This window comes from Clytia hemisphaerica, unplaced genomic scaffold, assembly GCF_902728285.1.
Source record: "Clytia hemisphaerica strain Z4C2 unplaced genomic scaffold, Clytia hemisphaerica genome assembly, whole genome shotgun sequence".
Lineage (NCBI taxonomy): Eukaryota > Metazoa > Cnidaria > Hydrozoa > Leptothecata > Clytiidae > Clytia > Clytia hemisphaerica.
In genome coordinates, this window is record NW_027104271.1 from 120,983 (window position 1) to 147,248 (window position 26,266).

The 26,266-nt window shown below is 35.5% G+C and overlaps 2 protein-coding genes across 2 annotated transcripts in view; both read left to right on the top strand.

Annotated features, from left to right (window-relative positions):
• The window catches only part of LOC136816675 (condensin complex subunit 3-like), a 177,505-nt gene that overhangs the window by 115,052 nt on the left and 36,187 nt on the right, over positions 1-26,266 (top strand). The gene's annotated exons all lie outside the window — the stretch shown is intronic.
• Positions 170-24,784, top strand: LOC136816674 (malignant fibrous histiocytoma-amplified sequence 1 homolog). Its single transcript, XM_067072999.1, has 11 exons — positions 170-324; positions 12,480-13,706; positions 14,274-14,450; positions 14,574-14,926; positions 15,143-15,178; positions 15,519-16,054; positions 16,522-16,693; positions 16,973-17,287; positions 18,620-18,821; positions 23,878-23,931; positions 24,141-24,784. The coding sequence occupies exons 2-11, from the start codon at positions 12,485-12,487 to the stop codon at positions 24,422-24,424; spliced, it is 3,351 nt and encodes a 1,116-aa protein (XP_066929100.1). The 5' UTR covers positions 170-324; positions 12,480-12,484; the 3' UTR covers positions 24,425-24,784.

The following is a 26,266-nucleotide window of genomic DNA, read 5'->3' on the forward strand; positions in this document are numbered from 1 at the left end:
ACCCTAAGTGGGACTGAAATTTTATTTTCTGAGCTTTCTGACCCTTAGCGGGACTTTTGAGATCCAAAAAATGGTACCCTTAAGGGCGGCAAAAAACTTTTTAGTGTCTGATCTTCATATACCGTACTTCAATCGGACGACGACTTATGAAGACGTTCCGTTTCGCGTAAACCGCCCCGTCGGTCGGGATACGCAATCAGTCGAAGAGGGCAGAAAGATCAAAGATGGCGGATAAATTTTAACATTTTCAACTTTGTCATTTGTCTTTAAAGTTTAGTTGTCAATGGTTGCCATCTATCCCAATTGTTTGGAATGTCATTAAAGGTATAAAATTTCAAGTCTTTACTTAATTTTTAAAGAAATTATATGTGCTACTTTACTTGTAGCCTGCCTGCTGGCAACGCCAATATACAAAATACCTTGTTGCTCAACATTCATAATAGTCTGGAGACCATACTCTGTACAAAAATATTTCTATCCTGTTAAAATCCCAACAACTTCACTGAAATACAGAGTATGGAATTATTGACTCGATTCAAATCACTTCAAATCACAAAAGAAAAAACCGTTATTTTTTCAAAACAATTCAAAAGCTCGCGCCACTTCTTGAAACAATAGAGCTGTTTGACGTCATACTTTTGTTTATCAAATCATAACAATAAGATATTAGCCAATCAAATTCTGCGATTAATTCTTGCATCTTGTATAATTCCCGGCTACTACTGTCTATACTTTGATACTTTTTTGAAACCACATAGACAGAGAATTCGGGTCTCCCAGCTACATTCATAATACAAAGTTCCTAAAATTTTAGAGTCTGGTGTAACTAAAAAGGACCCTGCCAACGCACCGGACTGTCCGGTGTATTTGTCCGGTTGCAAGATCCCTTCGCTACACCGTACGCAACAAGTCCGGTGTCAGTTCGGTGTTACATATATACAGAGAATTTTGGACGCCGGACAGACATTTATGAAACAAAAAGTGAAGAAACACCAGACGCACCGGACTGGCGGCTAGTTCGAAACACGGGTCTGGGTCACAGGGCACGGTTTATGGGGCACAGGTCACAGGGTGACGGGGCAGCTCAGATCAAAGTAATTCAAACAGAAAATGTTTTAAAAACACTAAAAATTATCGAAAAAATCAATTTTAAGGTTTTTTATCCACGTATGACTATTTTTAAAACGCTAAAACCTAACCACGTGCTTTCCACGTGCTTTCGAAGTTTGCGTCGTGTATAATGCAGACCAGAAAACACGGCAACATATTACATACATACAATACAGGTATATGTACCACAAAACCCACAGGTACCTCAAAACCAACAATTTCATTTCAGGAGTTCTAGAAAAATCTAAAATGTTTTTATCAGCAGAACTTTTTAAGATTATGTTGGCATAATAGTTTCTTTATTATTATTTAAAACAAAATTGAGCATTATTGATTGGGTAAAAGTTTTTTATCAAGATTTAACGCTAGAAATCTAACTTCAAAATTTTTGATTTTTTTTCAAAAAATGGTCAGATAAGTCACTTGCTATTGACTAACCTATCAATCTTTCGTTTTCTATTACCTCTACACATAACACAAATATAGGAAAAAAGTGCTGTAAGCAATGTGTTTATTTTAATTGCTCTCAAAAAACTCACTTTTTAATTGTGGGTTTTGAGGTACAAATGAGAAAAATTGCGAGTTTTAGAATTTTTTGATGTTGAACACAAAAATATTTATCTATTTCTCAAACATACTTCTGGAATACAATTTTGTGAAACATTTTCAAGAAAAACTATGCAAAAATACAACAATAATGTTTAGCATATATAACTCAAAAGCTTAAAAAAGTATGGATATTACATCATATTTACTAAAGCTAGACGGTTTAGTCCTGATACTTTGTTAAACATATTTTCAATTGAATCATAATCTGGAATGTTCATTTTTTTCCTCGAATGACCTTTAATGGCCCAGCTATGATGTCATGAACTGGGAAAATGCTTATATCTGGAAGATGGTCTGTGGTGTTTTCAAGAACAGTGCCATTCCTAACTTTAGGCTTTAGACAGTGTAACTGAATTGAGTTAACAGTGCCATCTTCATCTTTTAAGAATCTCTTCAACAAACGACCAATATACAACCTTTTTGTTTTCTTGGTGGTGTAGATGGCAGCATACCATAGTCTCTTTTGTTGGCGGTGCCAGGCCTTTCCAGCAATTCTTGAGTTTTTTTATGTCGCTTTCATCATCAGTTTCATCTTCGGACATTTTGCTTACTTCAGATTAAAATTCCTCACCTTCCTCATCTGATGACGAATCCTCCTCAAACAATCGTTTAGAGATTGAATGTTGTTTGGTTGGTAATATCATCAGTGGTTTGATTCCATTAACTTTATAGCTTGCTTTGCTGCAAACTGAACGAAGAAAATAGACATACTGGGGACTGCTTTAATCCCAAAGCCAAGCATTTTTGTTGTAAACAGATACATTAAGTTTTTGCATTTGATGAATGTTTCTCTGATCTCCTCTCTCTTCTTCTTTGTTTCTTCTTTTTCAGTTTCCTTCTTCAGTTTCTCATCCCTGATTTCTTTGACCTTGGTTGCTACATCTTTAGCCCTCATTGAGTCGTGTACCTGAGTCACCCTTGTAGTTGTGGTTGCTTTCTTTTCTTCATTTGGCTTAACCTTTTTTATTGTCAGAAGGCCAGGAATTTCCTCCAGTTGGATGCTTCTTTCTGCCATCTCCCTTATCAGGGACTGAGCCTGGTCAAATTTAGCCTTCCAATAATCACGAGAACCTTTTCTTTTGTCAGAAGGAGACATGATGAGTGATGAGTCTGGAGTCGATGTAGATGTTGATGGAGGCATTTCTTCTCGTATACATGCTACTGCTCTGTCAAACTTATCTTGCTGCATGAAGTTTACGCCCAATCCACTTGATGTTATTCCAACCCGCTTGGCACATGAAACTAATGTATCTTTATCTGTCCATTTAGGCCATATCTCTCCCAAGATAGTCATAAAAGCCTCACGATTTATGTTTTGCATGGGATTAAAAAGGGGTTCTTAAGCTTTTCGATATTCATGGTGGAGATTTAACTGTAATTGCACTGTAATTTCAACAACCTCAAATGCTTTGCAAAGTCTCCTTTTCATAGTAGAATAATAGTTTCATTTGCTTCAATTAATGCCTTAAATCAGTTTGATTCACTATCCAGACTATGCAAAAAAGTTTCTATCATTTGCAATAAATAACTATGTACGGATGTTTTGTAACTTTCATGAGTGCTAACAATAGTCAATGCAGTTTCCAAAATCATTTTAACACAACTAGGAAAACATGTAAGCCTTAATTTTTACATACAAAATACTTATATGAAATACAAAATCAATTGTCAAAAAGTTTCAGGTAGAAATATAACGAGGGGAGAAATAATTTGCAAAACTCCCTTGTGGGTTTTGAGGTACATCTATTGTGGGTTCTGTGGTGTAATAGGTAATTCTATTGAGACTAACTTATCAACATATGAATAGTTCTACAACAAACTTACCTAGATGTACAGGTGCAAATTTTTACCTTGATTGACCCAGTGGACTTAAAGATATTGTCAATAATATAATTTATAAATGTGGGTTTTGAGGTACGTATTCAAAAAAAGGAAAAATTTTAAAAGACAATGATATAAAAACAATCTAACATATAACATTGAAAAATATCAGGAAGAACTCTTTTCATGGGACTCCTCGCACCATCAAACAATTTTTTTGATAAAGGCAGCCCAAAAAATAATTATTTAGGTCAGAAATTTAGTGTGGGTTTTGCGGTACATATACCTGTAAGCTTATATTATCAATAATACACTTAGTGTTATATGCATGTTATATGTTATACGTAAGTAATATACATATTACAATTCCCATCGCCTGAAAAGCGAGCTTTCTCACGAAAATGATAGTACGGCTATTGTTAAATCATATCTCATAGACCTTTTCGCCTTTCCGTCCGCCATCTTGAATTGTATGCAAAAATACAGTACAGGAACGAAAATGCCGTGGCTGGATTTAGTTGGAATGTATGCAAAACATATGCAAGTTTACACAAAGATTAAAAAGACAACAAAGCATCTTATAAATAAATATTATGATCATTAGAACAATAAAAGATGGAATTTCTTAATCTAAAAGGAAATATTTACAGAACAACAAAAGCCTTTTAGGAATTTGAATTGAATTGAATTGAATTGAATATATTTTTGCTGCAACACAGCCGGATAACCCCTTACAAAAAAAAATAGATTTCTCTAATACAATGGGGAACCTAGAAGAAACTGAAAAATTATTACAGAACTAAAGAAAAAATGAATAAACGATTATCATAATATTAATAGTGACAACAAAATAAATGAATATAAGAAATATTATTTTTATTTTATGACAATTTCTTTGAGTAGTTTTATTTATAAAGTTCTTCCTGTTACACCACCCACCCCCTCCCACCCTGGGAAAACACACTAAGTTCACGCACACACAATACACGCACACATACACACACACACAAAGATTATTCGTCTTCAGCTTTGTATTTGTCTAAATAGAATTTTGTAGCTAAAGATTTTAGTTCATCAGTATCAAGGTTGTGAAAATCAGTGTCAGGATGATTTATTAGTAACTCATTCCATTGTTTTGACGAAAGACGAGAGAAAGAGTTAAGTCCAAAATTTGTGGTTTTGACCGTTGAAAGTTTTAGTAGTTTAATAGCTTTGCCCCTGGTGCCAGTTTTGTGATCAATTTCATCAAAATTAAGTGTTGATAGGACATCAGATGGAAGATTACCCTGGAGGTATTTTTGAATAAATAAGATATTCATTACTTTCACCTGATCAAAGATTTTGAGTAATTTAAGCTCAGCAAACAGGGGATTGGCAGAAGTTCTTGGCTCACTAAAGGTCATGAGTCTTAGTGCAGTGTTTTGTCACACAGTCCCCAGAGTTGACTAGCATAGCGAACATGAGAAGCAAAAATTGCATGATAAATGTTTAGAAGGATGTGAAATTGGAACATAGTGACGAAGTTTGGATATTGCCCTATTTGCCCTTCTCAATGTAGCATCAACAAAAGAAGTATGAACCTTCCAGTTTAAATGATTGTCAAGGTGAACAGCCAAATACTTCACACTCTTACTTGGTGATAGAATTTTCCCGCAAAGCTTAATTTTTGGAATACAGTCCATCTGTCTCCAAGGGGAACGAAAAATAACAAACTCAGTTTTGCTAGCATTCGCGGGTGATTTTTCAGTTTGAGTTTCTGTCTAATGTTATGGTCTTTTGAAGTGCTTGTTCTAAGAGATGAGTGAATATAATTGTTTTTAGTTTTCAAGAGAAGCATATTTAATCTTTCTTCTACAAGATTACACTTTAATATAATGCCAATTATGCATGTAAGTTTTTAATTAATACTTTCTTTTTGCATATGTTTTGCATACTTTATAAGGGAATTTCACCACGGCAATTCGGCCACCATAATTTTTGCATACAATTCAATATGGCGGATGGAAAGGCGAAAAGGTCTATTATATCCCCTCCATCACCTTGAGTATGAATATAATTTTAATGGATAATGACGTAGAAATGATGGTATTTTATAAATGTGTCAATATTTTCCACCTACCATTATGAATTTTTAATAAAAATGACGTAATTCTACTCATCTCTCTACAACCAATCTGGCAGCATTCATCATTTAAAACATGTCAATCTGTATCCAGTCACATGATTAGCATCCTATTGACTATGAAAAAACATTTTGCTGTAAATTGGTTCAGAGGCCTTATATTTCATGATTTTGACAATGTCTTCAATATCATTTTGTCAAAATTTGTAGGTGACATATTATTGAAAAATTTTCATGATAATACTATTCGTATATAATTGTTTCAGACATAGTATTAGTACTATTATTTGTGTTATGTAGTACGTTTTATGGATTATACATCATGATATCGTTATATTTTTTCGGGTCTGTAGATTGTATGCCCCGTGACCCGTACCCCGTAACCTGTGACCCGTGACCCGTGTTTCGAACTAGCTGCCGGACTGGTCATGTCCGGTGGAAAAAAATATCCTTCTCCGACACCGGACATCCGACTTCCTTAAGTCCGGTGTAGAGATTGTCCGGTGTTGGTTAAGTCCGGTGCGTTGGCAGGGTCCTAAGACCTAACTAAAAAAGTCTGATAAGTTTGTTTGATACCGTCAACTGCTCCAACTTGGGACTATCTTACGCAACATGGGACGGCCATTCCACCACCATTTCACCACCATTTCACCGAACCTCCAAAGTCATTTGATTTGAGTTTAATGAACCGCGTATTAAAATTTACATGATTTCTCTTTCGCACTGAGTAGGTTTTAAATCGAAATATGAAAAAAATCCGTAGTGGAACACGCACGAGTGTCTGGAACGAAGAAGACTTAATTAGTAGCAAAACGATGGAGGGCAAAATGATTTTAAAGGGAACCAAAAAGTGCATCTGGGAGCTGAAAATTTTTTTTCAGTTAACATTTTCAAGTTTATATGTATCATTTATCATAGTATCTTAAACTCGTTTGCAGTTGTTTCTGAGCTACAGCACTTCCGAAACATGATTTTGCCATTTTTTAGGCTAAAAAGCCTTGAAATTAAAGCTTTTTAGCCTAAAAAACAGCCACAGCCATATCACAAAAAATACAAGAATGCTGCAGTTTTAGTTGTTCAAAATCCAACATAGGCCAACAATTGATCAAGAAAACTCATTTACAGCATGTTTGGCCTTCCCTGGATTGAACGGTTGAGGATTTTATTTTCCAAAAATCTTGGTTACGGAATGACGGAAAAATTAAAAATGCTGTAAAGTTTTAAGGAAGCATTTTTAGAGTAAAATATTTGGCAAGTTTTTACCTCTTACTGAGTACTTTCAAACCAAGCATAAATTAATTGCCATTGGGGGAAGACTGGTTTTTAATTGAGAAATCATTTTTGGTTACGGAATGACGGAAAATTATCTTACTTTACTGAAATAAAAATTATGAAATTTTCACTTAACCATATCACCTCAAACATTTTTTAAGCTGATACAGTAACTTTGTGTCAAAATCTAAGCATTTGATTTATCTTGAAAACCTTTCCATTAACCCTATATAGGGTTCTAAAGTTAAATAAAATTTTTACAGCCGATTCTGTTTCATATCATGTGTACCGCATTCATGATAAATTTAAAAAATTAGTTGAGTGTTACCAAAAATCTTTTTGATTTTCTCAAAGTGTTATAGTTGCTATTGCTAAAAATCAAGACTTTGATAGCATGATCATCAGTCAGTGTCAATTTATTAACCACTTTAACAATGCAAATTTTTGGGTGACACTCTGTTTCATGGAAAAAATGGGCAGTTTTTGAGCTTTAAAATACCATAACTTTAGTTTCGCTTGTGCTACAGACTTGTATGAGCTCTCATTTTTCAGCATTTTTTATTGTGCATCCTCTGAAATTAAAATCATTCAATGACAATCTCCACTTTATGCACAGTATCCTTTTGAAATCAAGGTGTTCTCTGGTTCCCTTTAAAATAATTTTGCCCTGGAGCATTTGACGTCACTCGCACGGCAAGTTACACACTGTCTATTTGTTAATCCCATTAACGTTCCCATTAGGCGGTAGGCGGTTAGGCGGCAGGCGTTCTCTAATTCTCCAATCAGCATCCGGTCATTTTGAATGAAAACAAAAGTTAAAAAGGGTGTGCTACAGTATCAGTGAAAGTTATCGTGACAGAAAGTATGATTGATAAACTTGGTGGAGTTATCAAAACAAATTTGTTGTCAAAGAGATTTAACAGTAAGTGAAAATACAGGCCAGATATCAACAAGTCCCATGTTGCGTACACTCGTCCCAAGTTGGAGCAGTTGACAGTACCGTATGTTAACCTTAAACACCGCTGTTTTAAAAAACAGCGCGCACTGCTGCCGCTGTTTTTTTTCACGGAAAATGTTGTTCATTGACCTCACTCTCTCATTCGGCCTGTATATATAACGTACACGGTACGTCGTTCGGCTTCTAAAGGTTAATGAACCCTTTGTTGACAGAATCTCAAAACTTTGGAAACCCAGGCATACAGACATAATAACTTACCATAAAACCTCTTTTACAAACTCTAAAAACTTTCAAAACTACTTTAGGCGGCAATCACAAATATCTTTGTTTTGCGTCGCCCGACCAACTCTCAAAAATGAATTGATTCTGTGTGAATCGGTAAATTTATTGTTTTTTTTCTGTTTTCTTTCGATGACGTTTCCTTCGTTCAAAAATTTTATTATTGCCAATTTTTTGCAAGTGATTTCTAGCGTATTCGCGGCATTTTTACTTTGTTTATCATTACATTCCCCATTTTGGGTCCGAGGTCACAGTGTTCAAAGGTCATAATTTGAAACCACCCATAACACGCGGTTGTTTTGGCTGCTGGCTAGCTGGTAATTTCCTTCAAGAATACACTCCAAAAATCGATGATGGAGGTCTTACTTATAATGGAAAACCCGAAAAAATTTTACGTGTGACCAACTCACTTTTAGACCCAACGAGGACGCAAAATAAAGATATTTGTTATTGCCGCCTTAAACTGCATCAAAACATCAGCCACATTTATAAAGGCTCCTTTTCAGCCTGTTTCAGCAGCCATTTTGTTTTGGTTAAAAATCCAGTCTGGAAAGGAGTGAAATGTTATGTCGGAGCTCCGCCAACTTACAGTTAGTCACACTAGCGTCCCGCTGAAGTGCGTATCAAAGATTAATGTTGCGAAAGCGCTATATCGTTTACTTGACTCGCAAGCAAAAAAATAACTTCATTAAATTCATTAAAAAATAACCCGACGCTTCTTAATAAAATTAACATTTTCAAAAACCATGAGAAATTGCCTAAAATTTGAGCCATAGATGAAAAGATTTGAGCCAAGCCAACCTTGAAAACTAATTTGAAGATCAACTTCCCAAGAAAAAGATCTACCGGGGAGATGGAACCCACCTAAATCTGTGCATCGCCAGAAATTTTGCCAGACCTCAAACTGACCCTAACATCCTTGTTTTTTCTGAAAGTTTGATTTCCTAGTGTGACTAACTGACTTAACTTAAAAGTTGAAGGGAGCAGATCTCAAACCTCAAATCTACGCCTGAGATATCCGGCGCACAAGCCGCAATTTCTAGACTGGCTAGAAATGAACCTGTGTTTTCATTTCCATTTGTTTATCTTTTTTTGCAATATCAGCTTTTTCCATAAATTATGTGTGTGCATAGAAAAATATCGAAAATCCCGCGAAAATTCTGCTCAATGACTGGCGCGTTTTAACCAATTAGATACATGCGAGTGCAAGACAAGTATCCCTGCAGGCGAGTTAGTTGGACCAGACCGTAAACCAGAGGCAAAATATTAAAAAACTACGGTGAAATAGTTTACGATCTGACTTTCTGGCGCACAACAAGATTCTTGTTGTAAAATTTTCTGCGGGAGGACTATTTTCCTCAGATGTATAATTTTCAAGTGCCTTTAGAGATTTACCGTGCACGTAAGAAAATTATGAACAGCTGTTATCAGGTTAGGATACCCAGGCTATATATGTTTCACCTCCATATTTCCAGATTGGGTTAACCTTTTTCATGAAAATTGGCACAAAGGTACCTTGTTATGAAAGGAATAAAGTCATAAATATATATTTTTTAAATGCATAGTCATGTGGTGACGTTTTACACCCATTTCTAATGTTAAGGGGCCACTCACAGCACACATCGATTTTTCCCACGCTTAGCGTCATTCTGACGCCAATTAAAAAACCCACCCACCCTTACCTTTAGCGTCATATTATAAGATAATACTGAAAATCAATGTTTTTCCTTTCTCACCTCGGGTATTGATGTTTCACTGCCAGGGAAGTTGCTTCTCCCGCTACTTACTTGGTACATTTTGCTTGTTTTCCGAGTAGTGGTTCAATATACAACTTTTACATAGATTGGTTCCCAGACCCGCATAAGTTATGACGCGGGGAAAAAAAGATCCCAATCAAAAATAAACCCCTGTTTGTGACATTTTTACTGTCAGCCACTAAATTGACCATAATTTGGGAAAATTATGTGGCTTACACTTAGGATCGCTTTGATGGTTAAGCTGAGGAAATTAGCTATCCATTGCATAAAGGGATAATTTTTGTGGCTTACTAGGGGAGTTACAAGCACTCAATCTAACCCCCCCACCCTATAGCATCGGAATGACGCTAAGCAAGGGAAAAATTGATATGTGAGTGGCCCCTAAATCTTAAACCTGAAACTTGTGAAAACCACTGGAAACCAGTGAAACCCAGTGGAAATCGATGGAAACCCACTGGAAATAGGGTGGGGCGAAAATTCATGTCTTTGGGCTCTTCCAGAAAAAAATTGTACATTGGGGGTGGAGGATAAAACAATTTTTAGTGATTTACCCCCCGGACAGGGTGACTTTTGGCCCCCCGGACAATAGGTTTTACCCCCCGGACAAGCATCTGCTGACCCCCCAGACACCCCAAATTACCCCCGGACAGAGCAAATTAACCCCCCGGACAAAATATCCTCCACCCCCCATGTTAATTTTTTTTCTGGAAGAGCTCTTTTTATGAAAATTTAACCTATTGTGAACCATATTCTGCGCAATTTTTTAAGGTCAGAAGTCCAAAATTGGCCAAACCCACTGATTCACACTTCAGGCAAAAATTGGAAAAAATGGCATTTGCTTTACTAAATTTATGAGAAACAACAAAATAATCAAATTGGGTTGAAAATTGTGCCCATTTGAGCCCTAAACGAGCCGTTTTAAGCCAATTCTGGGTAGCAAAATGCATTTAAAGGCCAATTTTGCAACTTCATAAACTTTAAACTGATTAATTCACCTGTCTCAAATTTTTCAAAATTTGAGAGAGCCTTCAATAAAGTCTTTCAGCAAAATGGATTTCAAGTTTTTTTCACTTTTTTCAAAAATTCATAATGGCATCTTCAAAAATCGCTTTTTAGCAAAAAAAAATCATATTTATCAAAAAATAGCATTTTTTAAGGCAAGCTTCTACAAACTGAGTTTAAATGCTATCTGAAATTTTTTTTTTACAGTGATACTGGGTGTCCCTGAAAAAACAAACTTTAAAATTGCTTCATTAGATCAAAAGTTATGACAAAAAGAGTAAAAAATTGTTTTTCAAAAAGAGCGAAAAAAGAAGAAAAAATATTTTTAAAGTTTGATATACCAAAATTTAAGTTAAACCCTCCTCTAAAACTAAACGATTTCGAAAAGTGGGTTTCCATCGATTTCACTGGTTTCCAGTGGTTTCCACAGGTTTTAGGTTTTAGATTTAAAGGCCGGCGCAAATGAATCCAACATTCAATCCAACATTTCCAATTCATTGTTGGACAAAATGTTAGACGAAAAGTCACGTGGGAAAATTCGAAAAGTTGTATGAAAAGTCATTTGCGCAAAAACGTCAAACATTTTCATCCAACATGATTACGCAAATGCATCCAACATTGAAACCAACATAAAAGTGACGTCAATCTCATAAAAAATGTTGGATGAAAAGTTTGATAGCGATCAAACTTCATCCAACATGATTTCCAACAATTTTCTTAATTTTCTTAGAAAGTTGCAATTTTATGACTTGCACAAATGAACCCAACATTTGATCCAACAATAATGTTGGATCAAAAGTTGGATTCATTTGCGCCGGCCTTAATGAATTTCTAATTATGGGCAAAAATCTGTGAAAACTGGTAAAATAGGGGTTATCTTTAAGTTGCCATAAATTTGGAGTGCGAAAAGATTCAGTTTTGATTTTCGATTCCTTCAGCAAAAAGGTCATAGAAACTTTCTTACTTTTGCCTATTTCTCCTGGTATAATTGAGCTAGAAAGCTGAAATTTTTTACACAACTTCAGGATATCATGAGAAATAGGAAAACATACAATAAGGCCATTTCGGTCCAAAACGGTCTTCAAAACTGCTAATTGGCCCCACCCTGCCATACACCATCTTGAAATAACCTCATTTTGGGAAAACAGTTATCGAATTATGATGTACATCTGGAAGTGAGTCACTGCAAAATTTTAGCCAATAACTCCAAGTAGTTCTGTTTTTATGGCCATTTTGATATTTACAAGTTCTGCTTGTTTTTGGGTGTCACAGGGAAATTGTTATGAGATTTTTTGAATTTTACTTTCTAATATAATTTCAGTGAAAGTCAAAAAAGTTTTTTGTCACAGTCAGGGTAAATCCAAACTTTTGTAAACTCCCCTTTCTAAAAAAATCACTGGAAGGGAGGATGGACAGACGAGGCTAAATTAAAGGATAAAGGGTACAAAGTTACTTTGTGTAGACAATTTAAATAAAGGCAGCTTTTATTATCAGGAATTATTTTTTCGAAAATAGAATGAATATGAAAAAACAATTCTCTTTTTTTCAGGGAAAATGTCAGTATCTGGTATCAAGAGTAAAAGACAAAGTGAAAAAAGTTCACGGAAATTGAATCAGAAATCAAAGAAGCTGTCTAGAAGTTGGCCGAATAATATCCAGAAAATATTTGAAGATAATCACGGTCCAATGGTCCACAATGCTACAATTTCACGTCAACCTAATTTTTCATCAATCTCAAGCTTGGCAGAACTTCAGATAGAGGATTCAAAGCACTCACATTCAGCTAGGAGCCACTTAAGCAAATTATTTGGGCTTTTTGATTGGCCATGGTTTGCTACTTCAAAAGAGGAAACTAAAATGGAGAACAGCTCAGAAGATTATCCTATCCATATACCTTACAAACGATTTTTAAACACTTCAAGAGTTAAATTATTCTCCAACAATTTGGAATTCGATGACAAAATCGATAAATTGTCACATGTCAATGTTTTGAGCTTATCAAAGAATCAATTCTCTTCTGGAGATGGGATTGTGTATTTGCCACCCTCATTCTCAAGGTTAGAGAGCATTAAAGAACTTGATCTAAGGGGCAACCCCCTGAAAACATTCCCAGAAGTTATTTTAAATCTTCAGGAACTATGCACCTTGAATATGGCTGATTGTCAGCTTGAAGACGTTCCGCGAAACATCACCAGACTGACCAAGTTGAAAAAACTTTTATTGGAAAATAATCAAATTAAATTGCAAAATGTTGTACTTGATTTTCCAAACTTAGAACAGTTATATTTAACAAACAATAAGATTTCAGATATAAGTGGAATTCAAATGAAATCTCTTTTGAACCTTGATGTTTGTGAGAACTTTATTGATCAAATTCCAGATGTTTTAACAGAGAAATGCTGCTCATTAAAACAGCTTGTAATGAAAGGTAACTCTATCACCAAAATACCAAAATCCATCAAAAACCTAAAAGCGTTAAAATGGTTGGATTTGAGTCAGAATTTATTAACTAAGATACCAAAAGATATTGGTGAAGTATCTACATTACAATATTTGAATTTATCTTGGAATGATCTGACTGCACTACCAGAAAGCATCACCAAGCTGAATAAATTAAAGAAATTTTATTGTGGAGAGAATCCTTTACAACGACCACCATATGAGATTGCTAAAGAAGGGCCAGATTCCATCAGATCGTATTTCAGAGCTTTGGATGGTTCAGCTGCGTTGACCAGCAAACGATTGAAGCTTATGATCCTTGGCAATGAAAAATCAGGTTCGATTTTCTTATCTATTATATTTGCTCTTTACCTGTTTTCTTCTGCCTCGGGCATTCCTCTTCTTAGGAATCTATAGAATCTCGAAAAGTTAAAATAAGAAAGTATGTTTTAGGATCGCAGTCGAGGGCAACTCGAAGGCTCCATTTTCATATAGCTGTTTTACCTGAAGATAGTGGCAATGTGCCTATGGTTGCCCACTCCTAATCTATGTCCTAAAATAATTGAGCATTAAGCAAAGATGCATCAAGAAACATTTTGTGAATCTTTAGTAGCTGGGGTTGAACCCACAACCTCCTGCACCATATCCAAACGCTCCAGCTTTGTGCTGTGGTTGCTTAAAATTATAGTTTAACTAATTGGATCTTGTGAGAATAGTTTTCAAAGCGTTCTTTTTCAAAGACAGAAGCTTGTGCCTTGAAAATTTTAGAATTTCCAAGAAAATAATATCCCCTAAGAAGCGACTCATATTTGTGACCAAAAATCTTCTTCCTGTTGTATTCAAATATTTAGTCCCTTATTCTTTGTATTTATAATCTTATTGATACTTTGAATTTGATGTTTAGGGAAAACGACGTTAGCGAAAGCCATTTATTCCTATGAAGAACCTGAGCCAGTTGAGGAGCGCACCATTGGAATGGACTTCTTTGAATGGAAAGATAAGAATGGTTTGAATGTATTGATTGTTGATTGTGCTGGTCAGAAGAAGTACATTCTTACACATCAGATATTCATGCAAACTGGTAATCATTTATTGTTAACATTTTTAGGTTGTTTTCTCGGTTTAGAAGTCAGTTAAGAAGCTTTATTAAAGAGATGTGTTGAAATTAGGAGCAGTATACTTAATTGTATTTTATTTTTTCTAGGTATCCTTTTTGCTGTTGTTTTAAATTTGAAAGATTACAATATGACGGAGGAGGCTTACAATACCATGATTGGAGAATGGATCGAGCTCATTTTAACATCTGTTCCCAATGCCGTCATTCTAATTGTACCCACATTCATCGATCAATGCGGGTCTCTGGAAGAGATAAAACAGAAGTGTCAACACATTTTAACATTAGTGGATAAGAGGCGTCGCAAACGACAAGAGATCCGTATCCGTTATGAGACACGCAGCAAAGGTTCTTTCGAACGTGCTCACAAACTGAAACGTGATGACATACCAACGCTGCCAGCAAGTTTTCTGTTCAGAAATAGTGTTGAAGAAGAGACCAAGGTAACCTTTTTTTTCTGTCAGATCTTCTTGACGAAAAGAGCATAGCAACCATCTTAGTCTCAATTTCACAACATGGATTTTTGATATGTTCACTCGGGGTTCACTTAATCACCAAACTGTTACTCAATGTCGAAAATAGATAGAAAGAAACGGGATCTGATAAATCCCCGGGTTTTCTTTTTTTAATACTTTTAACGTATGCAATTCCATTTCTAGATTCACCATCTTCATAAAGAACCACGTGGAGGAGAGGTATTTATGTCTTCAAAAACACTCCTCAGGCTTGGGTTTCTTTTCTAGCAATGGTTAAAATCCTTCTCGGCTTCGGTTCAGTTTATACAAGTCTAAACATTTTAAACAAAAAAATAAATAGAGATGTGTCTGATGCGAGCACTACTGAAAAAGAGTAGGATAGCTTATTTAGTGACTTGAAAACTTATGATTTTACTATCTTAACCTGATTTTAAAATCATGGTTCCGGTTGAAACCCTGAAAAGTTCCATTTTTTCGCTAGAGCATGGCTTTGAAACTAAGGTATGGTTTGAAAAGGAGTTAAAATATTCTTAATAATAATAGAATAAACTCATTTTAGGTTTCTTCTACTGAAGCGGTGACGTTTACTCCGTCAGCAGACAACAAATCAAAAGTCTACCTCATCCCTGTTTCAAACAGGAAGCATCTTCATGGGTTAACGTTGCTTCGTGAAGAAATCTACCGGATCTCGAACGATGAGACGTTGTGCCCAAACATTAATCGAGAGATTCCCGAAAGCTGGTGGAAATTTGAGCAACTGTGCAACCATGAAAAGGACTTCAAGGAGACGCTGGAGGTTGACGAGCTATGGAAGACTGTCCAAGAAAAGAAAATTTCTTTTCACACGAAAAAGGACATGATTGAAGCTTTAAAATACTTCGATTCGACCAGCCCGATATTGTTTCTACCCTGTGTCAAAGATGTAGTATTTTTAAACATCAATTGGCTGTTTGGAGCTTTCAAAACCATTTTTAGACACGACTTCAATGAGTTCTTCGTCTACAAAGAAGAGTACGAAGACATGAATCCAATAGAATTTTGTCAAGAAAAAAGGATTCTTATGGATCAAGGCAAAATGGGGAAGAAATTATTCAAGTACTTACTACTTTTTCTTTTATGGGGCTCTCTTATTTAAATAATTTCGTTATCGTTTAAGAACGTCATCCCTCAATGTTTGGTGTTATTGTTATATTATATATGAGGGTGGCTAATTAAAAGTGAAGTTATCCAGGACATGAAAGCATCTCTCAGGAATTTGAATTCAGGTCAAAATTAAGTGAAATGAGAATAGCCTCAGCAGCAGAACTTTTGTTATTGTTATCTATTATCTAAAAGATTCGGTAACGAATCGGGTAGAATATTGCTTCAATTTGATGTTTGTTTGAATGGGTACCTTATCAATTTGGAAGTGTATCTCAGCGGGAATCTTCATAACATCAATGTATGTAACTGAAACAGGTTAACGGGCTCCTTCAGTTGACAAAACTTTGTAAACTCAAACTATCTCAGTAATTCGAACAAACTTATGTTCCCCGTCAAATATTTTTTTATTTCGTTATCAGGTATGCTTTGTGGGACGTATTCAAAGAGAGTGAGGATAATTTCAACAAAGTTCTGGCACTGTTAATGAAATTCGGTTTGATATATAACATAAATGAAGAGGAATTTCTGATACCATGGTATTTGCCAGAAAGCATTCCAAGTGCAATTGATTCCAAGTCAAACAATGATCAGGTATGTTATAATTAACGGTATTTCTCTTGAGGGGGGGGGTAAAAATCTTGTATCCTATCTTTTCAAAATACCAACCGAAAATCTTTTCAATTCTTTTCCTCCGTAGACTTCCGCTTATTTTCGATATAATTTTGTATACCCCCTTATACTGATATCTACCCTATTTCAAGCCTTACCCCCCCCTGGAATGGGATGGGATGGGATGGGATGGGAGAGACCTCCGAGGCAATACTGGACTCCACCTTTAACTTCAATTTGTTCATCTTTATTATATTTCAGGTCTACTTAACATGCTTAGTGTCGACTATCGTCCGTTTACCAGAAGGCTTCTTCCAACGTTTTATCGTCAAAGTACATTCCTTGAACATCTTCTTTCACATACGGCCATGGTCCAACGGTTTCATCGGCACATACCAGTTTGATGATAAAAATGCAGACCCGAATCACAAGAAGTCGCCAGGTGTCGGGAAACGTGATTTCAAGTTGAAGCTTTTCCACGAGAAATTGAAAGGTTTCAGTCAGATCACGGTGGAAGGATATGCCAATAAACAAGATATCTATCACGTTTGGAATATGTTGAACCCAGTTCTCGAGGTAAACCAGTTTTTTTGTTCGACACCAGATCATAGATTTATAAAACTCGAAGGGCTAGATTTCGTGCTTTAAGCTATCGCAGGCACAAAAAAAGTGAATATCGGAAAAAGTTTTCTTGCTATTGTTTTCGAGAACCTGCGAAGCTTCTGATTGGTCAAGCGCTGAAATTCTATTGTAATATCACGTGACCTAGGTAGGATTTCTTACCTAACCACGGCACACTTTTCAGCAAAAATACGACATCTAGCCCTTCGGGCTTTATAAATCTATGCCCCGGATTACATTCGTTTCTTATAGATGCAAGTAATTAGTGAAATATAATAGCGGATCAAGCCTCTTAAAACCCGTACCACCTTTCGTAGGCGCAGTCACGATTTAGTCAGTCCGGAGCATAGGATTTTGAGACTTTCTTGAGAGGGGAAACTGCAAATTAGGCTTGTCAAAACTTTTTTTAACTGGCGTTACAGGCAATAGAGTGTGAAATTCTGGGAGAAAATAAGTACACTACAACAAGTTTTTTTACAAGTTTTTTATAATGAAATCCAATTTTCGGGTCAGCCATGGGGTTCTTTAGCATTCCAGCTCACTTTTTGAAAAATCTGACTTGACCACCCCTAATATTATACCATATTATGTATATTTGGCCAAGGGCCATGGTTAAATGATATAAAAAGGTTTTACTTTACGGGATAATGAAACATTTTGCCTAATTAGCAACATGGTTGTTTGTGAAGAAAACAATGTGTAATGAAACCTCAAGGAATGATGTCCGAGATTTAATTCTGATTTCGGATTTCCATCATCTTCAGGCTAAGTCTTTCCCGAAATATTCCATCTTCTGGCATAACTTTTCATTCTTTAAGTATTTTATGACAAATGCCACCAAGTCACGAAACGTAATGATGTCCTAGATTTTAGTACTCAAAGTTGTCCAAAAAACAGGGTCGTCGTAATGGAAAATGGAGAGGTGGGGTGGAAAAGTCTTCAAATTTTAATAAATGAGGGATCTAATTATCGGGGGGTTGGAAATTGTACCTCTAAATACCTCAAAAATGAGGTAATTATAGACTGGCTATTTAGAGGAAAATAAGGGACTTTGCTTTTGGTAGCTAAAAATATTTTCAAAAGTCAATAAACGGGGGGTTCCTTACTTCAAGGTCCGAGAGGTTTTGAAAAAAATCGAAAAATTAACAAGCGGGGGGAGGGGTGCGTTTATTAGGCACCTGGGAGTACCATAACACACGGTTTTTCTTTTCGTTGTGCGAATTATTATATGGGTTACACTTGATAAATTGTTGTTTAAATCGTTTATTCTTTGTTTGCTACCCGTAGGCTTTGGAGGATTTCTTGCAAGAATGGAAAGGCATCAAATATACCATCTTCACCGCATGCCCAAGCTGTTTGCAATCCACCCCCAGCAAACAACCATTCTTTTGGGACTTGAAGCTCAAACACGTGTATGATGATTTCGAACCGATCTATTGCCAGCTGGAAGGGAAAAGAATCGATAAATGGCTCGTCTATCCTCCTCCATGTAAGCATAAAGGTTACGTCATATCTTCCTTCGCTTCGAGCGTAAAACTCCTCCCCTTGGGATATCCGCACTGCTCTTTTTGAATTAACCCTTGTCCGTTCGTCCGTTCGTCTGTTGCCAGCTTTTCTCGGAATCGGCTCATTAGTTTTTTCTAATTTTTTGCACAATGATGCAAAATGGCAATGCCCAAAATGTGACAGAGCTCAATTTTCGAGAAAAAAAATTTCCGGCTGAAAATGGCGGGAATATGCCGGAAAAACTGGTTTTTCCGCATTTTCTCGAGATTTCATCATTAGTTTTTTTCTGATTTTTTCCTCAAAGATGCGTTTTAACAATGCCCTGCCGGAAATCGCCGTTTTTCTGGATTTTCATTGGACTTTCTCCATATAATTGGTTGTTTTTTCATTTAAAAACATTATCAATAGCAATGCCTACCATCAAGCATGTTTCAATTTTCAATAAAATTGATTTTTGAAGCCGGAACTTTCTAAAAATCGCCGGAACAGCCGATTTTCGCCGGAAAAACGGTATTTCTTGAATTTCTTGAGCTGTACTTTATATTTTTTCATGAAATTTTGCACACTGATGCAAAATGTCAATACCTAAATTGTGACAGAGCCCGATTTTCGAAAAAAAATCATTTCCGGCCGAAAATGCCGGAAATATACCGGAAAAAACTGTTTTTTTTGCATTTTCTCGAGATTTTATCATTAGTTTTTTCTGATTTTTTCCTCCAAGATACGTATTAACAATGCCCAAAACACTGCCTAGTTGGATTTTTGAGAAAAAAATTTTTCCGGCGGAAAATGCCTGAAATATGCCTGAAATCGCCGTTTTTCTAGATTTTCATTGGACTTTTTCCTTGTAATTGGTTGTTTTTTCATTCAAAAACATTATTAATAGCAATGCCCATCATCAAGCATGTTTCAATTTTCAATAAAATTGATTTTTGAAGCCGGAACTATTTTAAAAGTCGCCGGAACAACCTATTTTCGCCGGAAAGACAGTATTTCTTGAATTTCTCGAGCTGTACTTTATATTTTTTTATGAAATTTTGCACACTGATGCAATATGACAATACCTGAAATGTGACGGAGCCCGATTTTAAAACATTTTTTTCCGGCCGAAAATGCCGGAAATATGCCGGAAAAACCGGTTTTTGACTTTTTCTCGAATTTTCATTATTAGTTTTTTCAGATTTTTTGCAGAAAGATGCGTATTCGCAATGCTCAAAACATGGCCGAGTTCGATCTTTGAGAAAAAAAATTTTCCCGTTGAAAATGCCGGAAATCGCCGTTTTTGCAGATTTTCATTGGATTTTTTCTTTATATTCACCATCAAGCCTGATTCAATTGTCAATAAAACTGATTTTTGCGACCAGAACTTCCAATTTATTTTTTCCCTACAACCCTTCCCTCTCCCCCCATCAACAATCAATGGTGAATTTATTGCGTTGTGTATTTTCGCTGAACGCTATATTTTCTGACTGATTTTTTTCATTTTTCTTTTCGCATTGCTATCTAACTTTCATCATCAGGTAGGTCCATTCAGCATGTTGCTTGTTTAAATTGTTTGTTTTTTTCAGTTTAATTCGCATGTGCACTGAGGTTTTAATTTTAGACATTTACCTGCATTTACTTAAAATCTCAAGCATCTGATCATCGCTCACTTCTTTGTTGAATCTAAATTTTTTTTAGACATGTGACTTCCCAAGAAGTTAAAAAAAATCCCATTGCCAGTATGATATTTTATTGAGTCCCCCGAGTCACCATTCAAATCACGCAATCACGCAAAAATAATTTCCAAATCACGTTATCATGAGTTAAACTTCCTTTCTATCACAATCACGTTGGTAGACTGGCACGCCAGTCGGGCTGGAACGGTATCACGCGGGAAAAGTGAGCGTAGGAGTTAGGTAAGCGTAGGAAGAAATTTTGTCGGCGGCGAGGGCTGAAAGCCCGACTGGAGCGAAACCCCAGGAAGGAAAAAACGGCTAAGCTGAAGCCCCAATCTTACAACGCCAGATTTCGGCGTTGTAGAAATGAATGAACTTTGAGAAATTCGTGAAATGAGAAATGAAAACTTCCGTCAAAGTCGCAGATCGTGTTGTTTTGATTTTTGAGGAGGGAGTGATTGGAAAAAATAATGGCTGACTTCTAGTGGAAATTTTTATTTGAAAAGATTTTGTTTTGTTTCTTGTTTCTTATTGATGAGTCTCTTCTTTGTGTATATGTCATATGTGGCTTTTCTTCATGGTTCTCTGCATGCAAAATTCTTTGGCTCATTTTTGATTGTTTTTTGTTTTGATTTGAGAGAGAGGCAAGCGAAGATGGAAAATCTTGTAACATCAGTTATCAGAACTTGTTGACTTGTTATCTTTTCCTATTCATAACTCATTCAATTTTAGGAATGGAGTATTCAGATTGCAAACACTATGGACTGTGAGTTTTTTTTTCATTTCAGCTTTCTTTTTCCTAGGTTTGCAGGTGGTAATCAAAGGGATAACCCAGGTACAGTAGCTAACAATTATTTACTGACATTCAAACACATAAGACGTTTTAATTTTCCAGGACTCACAAGTCAAAGGTTCTTTATCAAAAATATATGGTTGTTGGACTACCAGAGACTACTACACGACACTGACACAATGTCGTGTGTATTGCATTGGAAGTGCTACAAACTTTGTGAATATCTACCTGGTTATCCCTTTGTTTTGAGTTTGATACGTACTGTATCTATCCCTATGATAAAATTACACAGTTTTGAGTAGAAATAAAGTTATGGTAAAGCGGCACTGACAAATTTCTCCAAAAAATATTTTCTTTCAAATTATGAAATATTAAAAGTCTTCTTGCTGTACATCTAAAAATGATTAAATTTTTTTGCCATGCTTATGTTTTACTCAATTCTAGTATTTTTTCCAAAACTTATATATACTTACGTAGAGGGAAATTTAGCAGAATTTATGGAGAAAATTAAGAATTCTCAGTTTGGCAACAAAAATTTCTCAAACGTACTGTACACATAGTACCTACTATAACTTTAAACATTTACATATTTTTAAATTGCCAGATTAGTGTGGCAAGAAAACTCATTTTTTTCATTCAGCCATAAATCTTCAAGTGTGAAGTTAATTTTACAGTACACATACTTACAATTTACAGAAAAATGGGTGATAGGTATATGTCACATGTTCAACAACCCATTTTTTCCACAGCTTACTTGTTCAACAAATTCTTGTCAAATTGAATGTCGAACAAGTGGGTTGTGGAACAAATGGGTGCCAAAATGATCGACAACCCAGTTGATTGACAATCCACTTGTTCGACAATCTATATAGTTGTTCAACAGACCAGTTGTTTGAGAGAAGAGTGTCGAACAAGTGGTCGTCGAACAACCATGCAGTCAAGTAAATGGGTGTCGAACTAATAACTGTCAAACAACCGGTCTAACAAATGTACCGTCGGACAAGTATACTGTCGAACAAGTGGGATTTCCCCAAAATTATAGTTGTACGTAGATGAAAATTTGTGCAAATTTCAATTTTTCACAAATTAAATTTGTACATGACAGATGTTACATTTTTCAGTCGACAAACTGAAATACTTAATTATAATAATACACTTATAATAATAATTATGCACCAATGTGTCATTGTTTTGAGGTTGGAGTTTTAGTTATTCAACATATGACATCTTAACTATTAAAAGTAAGTACTTTTCTGTAAGTTTTCCATTTAATTTTCTATGTGTACGTGTAATTTTCCTGTGCTTGGCTGGTACGTTACATGCTGACAGTCAGGACAGGTTGTTTTTTGTAGCAGTGAGTCTGTTGAAGAGGGTTGGACTGTCAGACAGCAGCCTGGCAGTAATGACATTGAGAGTGATGAGAGGGATAATCTTTGGAGTTTCTTTAAACTAACCAGGAAACGCTGTTTATTCTCACAATAACCTAAAAAAAGTTTTCAAACCGTGATATTACAAGTGTCAGAATTATTGATTATTATGATATGTTATTATTTTTAAAATAGTGTCAAAATTTTTTCAAAAAGGTTATTTTGTTGGGTACTTTTGAGCAGAGTTCCTGCCTGGTTAGTGTTAATGTTGTATTCATAGAAAAGAGTGTTGGAGGGGTTCACTTAGCCACAATGAGACTAGAGTAATCAAGTTCCTTAACAAGTAGTCTGTAAGTACTAAAATAAAAAGCAAAAAGTATTTAGGTGGAACCAGATTAGACTGTTAGAAAAAATATTTCTTACCTTGAATGAAAGAGGCTAGCAAAAAGCCCCAAAAGCACGTAATATATACCACCAACCTGCATAAGGAAAACTGAATAATCCTTGCACACTTTTGATGATTGTAGAAAACTGAAGCTAAATTGCAAATACTTACCTTTCTAAGAATGTATGAATAACAAAAACAACTAAAGATGTAAAAGTTTCAAAACTTGAAAGGTGGCTCCTCCACCACCCAAAATTCAAAACAAAGTGGTCTGTCGGCTTTTCTCCCTCCAAAATTTAGGAAAGCACTCCTCCGTTCTCACAACCTCCAAAATGAAGCCGTGGCAGAATGTTCTAGTCTGTATATCAGCAGCCTCTCACCAACTTTTGCTCGCTCTCCTACGCAGCTCCTATTCTAGCAAACGCCCGCCGCCTTTATGTTCCCGCCCTCTGACATGATTAATTTACAGACTAGTTTGCTAGTCTATCACGTTGGCCACGTTGGTTCCTCCGGTCACGCAATCACTCACTTTTAAAATCTTAAATCTCGGAATCACGAACTTAAAAAACGCCAATCATGCCAATCTTTTATTGGCTCGTAACTACGATATCAGCTTATGGGAGCTGTTGTTCGACTCTGCTTTTGGTTGTTAACAAAATTAATTTAAAATAGCTTAAATGTCTGGGAAGTGATTACCTTAGCTGACCTTAGAATAAATTAAATACTTTCTGGCTAGGGACGTGGTCATTTTGAGCTTTTGAATCGATACATTGAGAAAAAGTATGCTTGATTTGAGGCTCGAATCGACATTAAAGCAATTGTTCTTCTTGTTTTAGCTTTCTCCATTTTGGATCATTTGGATGATGAGAAACGAAACGAAAGATTGAAAGGTGCAAACTCAATTTTTATTTTGAATGAAAATTTGAAGCATAATGCACAAAACTAATACATTATTCTAAATTCTACAAATTTTTGTGTGTCGGAGCCAAAGATCGAATTGAAGATATTTGACCATCTGAGATTTGTGTACAATTTATGCAAACTGTATTCAATAAGCTACAGGTAGAAATTATTAATAAAACTTTGTTCATTCTTTTAGCAAATTTGAGTCCCGAAGAGAAAGATAATATCGCTGGAAAGATGGGCGATCGAGCAGAAGACTTGCGTGCCGCTTTAGGTGTCGAGAAAGGATTGATGGAGAAAATAAGCTCGGACACTAATCTTCGAGAGCGAGTCTATCAAATTATTCAGTTTTGGGAACAAAAGAACAAAATTATCACCATCGAAAGATTTATGAAGTGTTTGAATGGAATGACACCCCTTCCTCATGAAATATTTGAGATTCTATTGCATGTTCCTGAAGATGAGTGTTGTAGCCCTTGACATTTATTGATGTTTTTTGGAAATAATGGAGTACTATCGCTTAATAGTGATACTGTGCCTACCTAATCATTCCTTATCATGCAAAAACATTTTTTTGAATGGCGTACGATTTGACTATTTTTTTATTTGAATAGAGGGGATCCCTCCCCCTTTTGAAGGAGTCAGCTATCTTCGCTTTCAAAACACCTTATTGTGCAATATTTCCATGTAAGTATCATAAGGCTCAAACAAAGAAATTTTTCTTCGTTTTTGTATTTTCTCATATCCCTAGGTTTAGCAAATTTGTTGGCTTATTTAAGATACAATGTTAATTTTCTTCTTCTAAAGTTATATATTCAAATGTGAATAAGATATTTTTTATATATTATAATACTCCTCGAGGTTTATATTTTATACTCAATTTAATTTGTAAAGAATTTTAGGTAGATTAAATGGTACTAGGCAACTTACTTAGAATCAGTCTTCACAGTATTGTCTCAGGTCGTTTTTATCTCTCAGAGAAGTATAATGAGCGACTTTTTGCAACTTAAAATTTCGCAAAATTCAGCAAAGTGTACGTTCCCCCTAGAATTGCGGTAAATTTACTCAAAATGATATTTTTCTTTTGACTCATGGGTTTTAAATCGATCATTTTATGGAGTGTTTTTTTTCTTTTATTTATGATGATTTATATAGCGTTTTTGTTACACAATTTCATTTTTGGAAAATATTTTTCGTTCGGTATATTTTTTTTCATTTTTTTTTTTCATTTGCTGATCATCGATTTAATTTTTGTGGAATTACAAATTTTTTTTACCGTAGAAAGATCTTTCAATTTTTCAAAATTGTGTCACCAATTTAGAATGTTTCAAAAGTCAAAAATGTGACTTTGAACGAGTCCCTTTTCTCTTCTCAGATTTTATGGTCCATCCAAGTCTCAAAATGGTAAGGGAAATGTTTTGAAAATATTCAATATTTACTAAAATGTTCATTTTTGTTAAAGCTCGCGGTTGGGAGGCTCCCGAAATTTCGTTTATTCCACTTTTTTTACTCTTAGACTCCCGGGGAAACTTGACAAAACATGTGATAGGTATGTGCGACAAAAGTCCCTCACCGAGGTCTCTTAAAGGGTACCAAAATCACTAAGGAAGGTTGAGAATTCCCCTCTCAAAGCGTCACAATTTTTGAAAATCTTGACTAAAGTTTGGAAAAAATCGCCAAAGAAATTGACAAATATCTCTCAAGGGGTCTTAACAATGTCAAAATTGTTTCTCTTTATCCTTTATGGATCAACTTAGACATACCCGTCGCAAACCTAGTAGCCTCCCTCCAGGGGATTTTCGAGTGCAAAGAAAACCTTGATTTTTGCTATTTTGACTCAGGGGAATCAGATAATCGAGAAAGAAGTACTGAAATTAATACTGAAGATGCTTTTAAGATTTTTTCAAATCGGTCTTTTAGCCGCTCGGGTGCAAAAAAAACGCAAATTTTGAGTACCTGTGTAGCTGGGCCCTTAAATTGTTGGTTACCATGCTAGCATGAATTCAAGAATTACAAATATTAGCACAAGTGTGTTAACACCTTTTTCAAGCTTTTTCAATGTGATGAATCAAATCAAAAGCTGTAATAATATCCTATTTGTAAAATGGGAAAACCAAAGTGAAAATTTTTATTTCTGAAGTATACAACTTTTAAATGATAATAAATAATAATGTTAAGAAAATTGGAAAAAAGTTAAGTATTCTAAAACTCAAAATAGTGCCGAATACAATTTAGTTTGCCGTGCCAGCTCGGCGCTCACACCAAAACAAGCAGATTTTCGGAAAATGGTACAAGAATTTCAATCACCAGACTCGGATGACT